Here is an 8,809-nt window from a genome sequence, read left to right on the forward strand (position 1 = left end):
GGGATGCAGTCATTATTTGACTTTCTACCAGTAAACGGATTACTTCTACTTCTACCTTCAATACAGTATTTCTCCTAATGACACTGAAGGTTTAACTTTAGCAAACACATTGTGGGCAGTGGTGGAAAGTAATTAAGTACATTTAGTTAAGTTCTGTACTAAAATACAATTTTGAGGTATTTGCACATTACTTGAGTATTTCCAATTTCCAGTACTTTTACAAGTTTGTAGATCTGCTATTTTCAAAAGATTCTTATACATTAGAAACCTTAAAATTAAACATTCAGTATAATAAGTACTTTTGCTTTTAGTACATTTTTATGTCAATACTTTTGTACTTTTACTCAAGTACATTTTTAATCTGCACTTTTACTTGTCACAGAATATTTATATATTGCAGTATTGTGATACTTTTACTCAAGTAAAACATTTGAGTACTTTTTCCACCACTGGCAAACACACTGGGTCTGTCTTCAATCAAAAGACCTGCAATGGAATTAAATAAATCTTTAAAAGACTCACTTTTCCTTCGTCAACCAACCTCTTGCCTGCGGGCAGCGTGATATAGTGTATAATTCATCTCTAATAAATCCTTTATTAAGTTATTATCCATGTGTGTCAGTGATGTTTACCGTGAGAAGCAAGGCCATAAATCATTTAAGACTGACGTGACGTGTCAGTGTATGACTCGCCATGTCTGGTCAAGGGGTGAACAAAAATATTACCAGAATATTTGTATGGCATTTTCATCAAAACCTTCTTTCTTTTTCTTTGCCAGGCATGACTTAATGAAATTAATGAAAACATTAATGATTTCTCTCAATTCTGCACAATAGTCAAAGTTCCCATACTGTAGGCTACCATATAGCGTTGGGTCTGAGATTTGTTGTATAAGCACTATGTTTATTTCATGCAGGGAAAATACTGTAAAACTTAATGCTACCCTCAAAATAAAACTATGATTCAACCTTCCTTAAGCTGTGCAGTTGTTCCTATCAGTCATAGCTTTCGGCAAGTAGCATACACATTAAAGCTGATATGCTGTAGGCGGATGCTGTTTAGAGTAAAGAGTCTCAATGAACATATCATTCAACCTCCTGAGGCCTGAGCATGGCTGTTGCTGTTTGTCTGTGATCAACACCACCACACTACAACCGACTACAACCCAGCTAGTGCAGCAAGGCAGTATGCTGTACTTTAAGGAAGTGCTACTGGAACACAATCTTGTCTTCATGCATGGCCTCTGTCTCTCTCTGCCCTGGTGGCTGAGACAGAGGCTAGTAGGGTGTCTGTCTGCCCTGGTGGCTGAGACAGAGGCTAGTAGGGTGTCTGTCTGCCCTGGTGGCTGAGACAGAGGGCTAGTAGGGTGTCTCTCTGCCCTGGTGGCTGAGTCAGAGGGCTAGTAGGGTGTCTCTCTGCCCTGGTGGCTGAGTCAGAGGGCTAGTAGGGTGTCTCTCTGCTCTGGTGGCTGAGACAGAGGGCTAGTATGGTGTCTCTCTGTCCTGGTGGCTGAGACAGAGGGCTATAGGGTGTCTGTCTGCCCTGCTGGCTGAGACAGAGGGCTAGTAGGGTGTCTGTCTGTCCTGGTGGCTGAGACAGAGGGCTATAGGGTGTCTGTCTGCCCTGGTGGCTGAGACAGAGGGCTAGTAGGGTGTCTGTCTGCCCTGGTGGCTGAGACAGAGGGCTAGTAGGGTGTCTTTCTGCCCTGGTGGCTGAGACAGAGGGCTAGTAGGGTGAGGGGTGAGGGCGTGCCGTGAATGCATGGGGAAATGGGATCAGAATGTTGGCAAGAGCCAACCCAATTAGAGGAGTATTCTTGGTGTGGTGGTGGTGGTGGTGGTGGAGAAAGGAGAGGGCATATACAGTACTGCAGGAGAGGGGACAGAAATAACTCTTCACGGTGGATGGCAGGCATTTCTGTGCCTCTAGTCTACATGTGTTCAAGTATTACACTGAGCACAAGGATGCTAACACACTAACACAAGTCCTTTTTTAGCGGTGCCGGCCCACGGGAGAGAACTTGAAGAGGGAATCTTGAAAAAACAAGAAAGTGACACTGTGGCAGGTTTTAAGACGTATGAACCCAAAGTTCATCGTTAAGCCTTCATCATTCCCTGATGAAGGCTTAACCGCCGAAGCCGCCGAACCGCCGAAGCTGCGTCCTAATTAAATGAAGTATTTGGCACTCTTGGCCTCTTCAAGTGTTAAACCGAGTCTGCATCGGTTCCTGACTTTTATGTAACATGGAGGACACAGACTTGTTCACAAGATGACCTCCTTTAGAATGATGAATGGTATAACTGCATACGCATATAGAGCTTTTGAAGGCCCTTCACATCGCATGCCTCACATTCACCCTCCGTCACACGCAACTACTGTATACGGCAGAGGCAGCAAGGCATGGGAGGCAGTGAGGCACCAAACTGCTCTTCAGGGAGGAGTTGTTAGGGCTTCAGCGTCTATAGCTCAAGGACGCTCTGAAGTGATGTCCGAATTAAACTGGGAAACTTGGTCCCAGTTTGTTGTTTTGAAATTATTGTTTTTGATCGCTCCAGCCTCCAACAAGTGACCTTGTGTGTATGTTATGTCAAAATAATCTGCCCCCAATTCCCATTCAAGTCAATGGCAAAAGTTAATTACTGTGACATCATTGATACGCTACTTGATAGTGGGTGCAGCAGCAGATCAACTCATCTGTGGGTTTTTTTCCCCGAACAGTTTCATCTACAATTTACACCTGGCCTGAGTCAAACTAGAACTGGACTCAGAGCTGTGGGTGTGGCTGTGCACCTGTTGTGCATCATGGACTTAAGTCAGTCATCTCCACCTCACAAGTATGTCTTCTCTTCATTTTAAATTCTCTTTTCCCTATACTTTACTACTTTTTTAACTTCACAATGAGAGCCTCCACAAACGCTATGCAGCAGTATATAATACTGTTTCTGAAACTTGAGAAAAGTAATTCAACTCATTATCCATTTTTGTTGATTTTATTGTTGCCCGTATAGCAGTCTCTCCATAACTTCATATAGCTTCCTTCAGCTTGGATTTATATCATGAGGACCCCCTTGAAAACGAGTTGCTGCAACTCAAGGGAGTTATCCTCTAGTGACATTTCAAATAAATGTTATGGCCCCGTTATTTTAGCTTTTTAGTTTAGTCAATGTTGGTCCTGGAGTGCCTCTTTCTGGACGTTCTTCTTTACGCACAGGCTGATTTCAGTTGTAACTGCTTATTAGTCATATTCATATACAGTAGCTGACTGCCATTAGTTCAGGAAAGTCTGGTAATGAGGTTAATGGTATGGAAAATTAGTTTAGGCAGAACCCTAGCTCCTTCGTTTTCAATGCAGTCTGGTGTAAAATGTGTCGTGCATACCAGACCATGGATTCACGGAAGGATACAGAAAATTACCCAAAAGAGATCCCATCCATTTATCACAGTCTCCTTTTTATGCAAATTATAAGCCCTGCTGGGGGAAAAAAAGGTTTGATGATGGTTTCTGGTTTTAGCTGGTCTTAACTGGACTTGCTGGTTTGTCAGTGTCAGTATTGGTCAGCTGCATGGTCACCTATGCAGGCAGGCTAACCTGCATGGTCGGCCAGCCGGCTAGAATGACCAGCAAAGCCAAGCTAGTAAGGTGGGCTTTGCTGGTCAGTCCTATGAATGCAAAAGTGTTTAACATATTGTGACCACCCGTGATACAGGATAAGTCATCTCGGGACTGACAGTTTTCCACCTGAGGCAAGCACAGGCAGAGAATGTTAACATATAAACAAACACTTCAAAAGCACTGAACAGTGAACGTGAGGCTCCTTATCCCTTATGCCTTATCGTATTAGGAATTTTTGTCAGATTTTTATTGGATTTGCCACCCAGGGTTCCAACAGTCTCGGGAATCAAATGTGGAAAAACTAAAAACACAATTAATATAGCCTAACCCATTCTGAACGGGCACCCATTTTGGTGTCAGCATCATGTCGTGCTTTAGCTATTTAAAAATAGCAGATCTACAAGCTCATATCGCGCCACCGAGTGGCGCGATACAAGCTTGTAGGTCTGCTATTTTTGAAAAATCAAAGAGCGACTGACATTTTTAGAATCTGATCTCAGGTCAGAATGGGTTCATCAGACCAGTGTGTGTCTGGCGGAAACCTCGTATGAATCTGATCTCAGGTCAGAATGGGCTAAGAACAGGTGTTTATTGTTTTTACTATAAGAATGAATAGACCATTGTGATGAGTGCACATTGAGTGTGGCTGGTTCTGCATTTGTGTGTTAGAGGGGGGTCCGTCCCTGCTTGCAAACCTCTACACTGACCCTCCAGCAAGGGCAGAATCCAATCCGCAGGCCGGCCGAGCATCGGGAAGGCCGGCCGGCCTGGTGTATAAATGGGCCTGAGAAACATATGCTCATTTGACTCCTGGCAGCCAGGCAGAGCACTGAGCTGTGTGTTTAGTGTTCATACCTCGCCTCGAGGTATAGTGTGTTGTCTCCTATAGCGAGATCTGACTGACAGAGTTATAGCTTCTCAAAGGGTAGTTGGTTACGTAATGTATGTGTGTATAGCTTCTAATATTCCTTGAAGAGTAGAGTGGGTTACTAGTGACAGGTAACTGTGTTTATTAAGAGTGTGTCTTTTCATTCGAACATAAGTTGTCTGTATTCCTTTTATTGATTGTGTATTATTTGTGTTTGCTTTTGTCATCCTTTAGTGTAGTGTTTGTTAATACATTCCTATTTTTGGCAACCTTGGTAATCCTTTTTCTTTTCCCTCTTAGACCCCCCCCCCCACCACCCCCCCCCCCCCCCCCCACCACCACCACCACCACACCCCATAACATGTGGCATTGACAACTATGGTTTTCCTTTTTGTGTGGATTTCTAATCTGATCAGATCCAGGCTATTGCAAGTTCAAATTCTTTGTTGGCTACTTCCTCTAACTAGAGTTTAAACGTTCTTTGTCTGCACCCTGAGGGTAAAACTGGAATTCCAACACTGGTTTTGACAATTCAGCGCAGATGATAAAAACACAATTCATATAGCCTAAGGAAGCCAAATGGCAAACTAACTTATGTTTCAACCAATGCAGAAAATAAAAACATACAGCCTATGAGCGACAAGATCTGTCAGGGAACTGCACAGTATAGTTCTGTAGATCTGCTACTTTTGCTATTTACATGAATTTGAATCCTGAAAAGTTATGATTGTGCACAAATCTCTGACATACAGTAAAGGCACGCTACAGTGTGTGGGACAAGTGATGATTTCTGCTGAATTGGATATCATTTAATTCATGTACAATTAATTCACACATACAAAAAGAAATCAACAACAGACATGTGTGATTTAATTCACAACAGGCTACGACAAGGCTGGGACCGAGGCTACGGCTAGGGTTGGGATCTTTTAGGATTCTTTTGATTCCTAAACGGTTCCCTTTAACGATACATATAGGTATCCTTAGGATACCTATAGGGTCCTTTAACAGGACTGTAACTCTGAGTGTGTACAAATGGTTCCATTTGTTGTACTGTACACTCTCAGAGTTATGAGTTACTCTCAGAGTTATCGTGGTCCTTGAAAGTAAAACGTTTGAGAACCACTGGTATTGTAATTGTATGGCAGACGAAAAAACGGTCCCGGAAACGGTTCCAAATGTGATGCAACCAATTCCTGTTCGTCAATGTTGCATGGTTAGACTAACTAGAACAGTGCCTATTGGGGGGTGATCATCAGGTGTGATCAATGGGCTAATAAAGGGGGAGGTTGCGCATCATTGTGATGTCAGAACATCATTATGATGTCAGAACAGGCCAGCTCCGTATATGGAGATCTAGGGGTGATCTGGATTTGGGCCCTGTCCGAAGTATGGGTGGCTTTGTGCTAGCCTGGCTAATAAGCCAGACCGAATCAGCCGTTGGCAAAAATAAAATCCTGCCGGCGGATTACGGTCTGGAGAGGCTCAATTAGACGCCCATTTCCTACACCAGAGAACTGGTGTGGCCAATCGGGACACGGTATACAATATGGGCGGGCTTTGGTACAGTGACGTTCAATGCTTGAGACCTTTGAATGACAGTAGCTCTGACCAATTGCGTCAAAGAGAAAATGTTTGAACCCGCCCCCCGGGAAACAAGATCCATACACAGCATCTCCAGACTCAAATACCACACAACAGTGTGATTTGAGTCTGGCTCATTAGCCAGGCTAGCTTTGTGCTGGCTCTGACAGACTTGACACCGTGTGCTGCACTCCCTGTGGTGGTGTGGAACGAGTACGTGTGTCAAATTTGAAGTCAGTGGGGCGAAAGGTTCTCGAGTTACGTGGATTACAGACGTATACGTACACACACACACACACACACACACACAGAGACTTGGTGCATCTTGTTGCATGGATTCTTCCTCTTCCGGATCCCAACCATTCTGGAGACAACATCAATGGCTTTCGACGCCTTGCTAGTCTTTAGCCAAGCGGATGTTGATGCCTCCGCAGCACTTTCCCATGCTACTGAAGAAGGGACCAATGGCTATGTTCAACACACTGCCCCAGACAGTCTGTATCCAGCTCATGTTAATCAGACAGAGCTGAACACAGGGCATGATTAACCTGTAAAAGACACAAACAGAAATGTCACTTCAGTCAGTTCATTGGCATACATGTGTTGAATTTTATAACTGCATGCAATCTGCAGAGTTTTAATGTATTGCGTTCGGTTAATTTCCAGTTCAGATTGCTATAACTGTTGCTATTATTACTATTTAAGTATTTTATATAAATTAGGCTATATTTAATATAGTACATATATATATTTCAAAATGTATTATCTATTCCAGGGGTCTTCAACAGGGGCTACAGTAAGTATTGAGGGTTCACTGTGGCTAGACTGTGCATGGTCAAACGTCTGAAAATACACAAATGAATCCAATATATGTAGTGGGGGTCCCAGCTATAAGAGGGTCCTTGGCCTGAATAATGTTAGAGAGTAGACCCCTGATCTAGTCCAGTGGTTCCCAAACTTTTTAACCCGTGACCCCAAATGAGAAAACTATATCCTAGTGAAAATGGCATGACTATAGGAGCTCACAACGAGGCGTGAAGCGACGTGTTGTAGATCTGCTATTTTCACCACTTCTCAAACATTTGTTTTCTAATTTATGGATTTTTTTTTGTTTGTATTTCTTCATGAAATCACTACAAAAATATATATTTGAATTCTGTTTTTAATTCAGGAAAAGGTTTCCTTTTTTGGGAATGTTTCTTTTCTTTATTTTTTTTATAATTAAAAACAAAATGTAGGAAACAAAAACAATAAAGGGACCCATAAATAATTCACATGATCACCCAACCCACTCCCCAACCCACCCAGTGTGTTTGGGAGCAAATCTAGCCATGAGTCACGTCACGTGATATCCAAAATGACTGTACCAGATGTGCAGGCAGCTGAGAACAGCAAAGAGGATCCCTGCCAGCAGCGAGACAGGCACTGCCAGCAGCAGAGAGATGAGACGGTAGCACCACAGCCTGGAGACCTCAAACAGTGCATGGCTCCACAGCCACACTCTGTCAAAGCTCCTCACCGAGGGAGGCTCCGCTATCACGTCCACAAACGTAACCTCAGGAAACGCAGACAAACAATATCCTTCACTAGGACTGGCTTTGAGCTGTGTGTGGTTATTACAATATCTGCGAAAGCAGATTAGATAAAAGCAGGGCCGGCTCCAGGATGAAATGACTATAAGGGGTGCAATCGAAAATTATGAGGGTGCACACTAGGGGGCCTCACTCACACACGCAAGACACACTGTGTCCTGTGTGTCATGGCCATTTCCAATGGGAGTCACATGGTTTGAAGACACAACCTTGTTGCATGGGGGCAGAAGACAGCCATGCAACAAGGTTGTGTCATGAAACCATGTGACTCCCATTGGAAATGCATTGAGGCGGCCATGAGTCATGACACACAGAACACACAGGACACGCGTCTTAGGTGTGAGTGAGGCCTAAGTGTTGTTATTTTTTATTTCATGCAGCTATTGCGTTGCTAAATCAAACGGCTAGGGTGATACTGACTTGACTTGATACTGTAACTGTGTTCTGCCTCTGTGTGGGGGTTTGGAGAGGATGATTGTGTGACAGAATATAACAATGGCTTGTCTGTGCCTGCAGCCCCGCACACATTTTTATAGTAAAACTGAACAGAAAGTTATCATCCTGCTGCCATAATGTTGATTGATTTAACAATGTAATAGCTGAATGCTGAAATAAAATAACATTCACTGGCACTGCTGTTAAATGGAGGTGCAAGAGGTCGGGTTAAGGGGGCAATTCACCCCTTTGCACCTCCTGTGGCGCCGGGCCTGGATGAAAGTCTTTTGGTGCAGGTCTCGGTAAAGCAATAGAAGTGAAGAAGTATAGCCGAACACACAATGCATGTCCATTTGATGGTTTATTTACCTCTCACTCATTTCGTAGGCCTTAATGCCTCAGTGTTGTGACGTTGACGTATAGCATACTGTGTGCTGTCTTTAGCTGTCTACTTCTTCACTTCTGTTAAATAATGATTCAGTATAATGCATGTACTGGTGCTGCTGTGTAGGAGCAAATTGAATTCCAAAGAGGCCTCCCGGCATAACAATGGAATGCTTTCGGCATTATCGCAGACACAAGGTTAAGACATACATCAAATGCACTGAGACAGCTAGTGTGCCTCAGTGATCTATTCTATTATGATACATTATACTACTAAAAGCAGGCTGAAGGAAAGTATGCCTATTTCCACTTGAGGTCAGTATTGTGTAACAT

The 8,809-nt window shown here is 43.4% G+C and overlaps 1 protein-coding gene across 1 annotated transcript in view; it reads right to left on the minus strand.

The window, feature by feature from the left end:
• Positions 1-5,519: 5,519 nt before the first annotated feature.
• LOC310863795 (caveolin-2-like) overlaps positions 5,520-8,809 on the minus strand; it is a gene marked incomplete at its 5' end in the record, with an annotated part of 4,362 nt that continues 1,072 nt past the window's right edge. Inside the window, 2 exons of the mRNA XM_083772288.1 lie at positions 5,520-6,613; positions 7,433-7,620. Coding sequence (XP_083628414.1) covers positions 6,463-6,613; positions 7,433-7,620 — 339 coding nt within the window. The 3' untranslated portion in view covers positions 5,520-6,462. The remainder of the gene's footprint in view (positions 6,614-7,432; positions 7,621-8,809) is intronic.

The sequence above is a fragment of the Protomyctophum parallelum genome (assembly GCF_964188405.1).
Source record: "Protomyctophum parallelum genome assembly, chromosome: 8".
Lineage (NCBI taxonomy): Eukaryota > Metazoa > Chordata > Actinopteri > Myctophiformes > Myctophidae > Protomyctophum > Protomyctophum parallelum.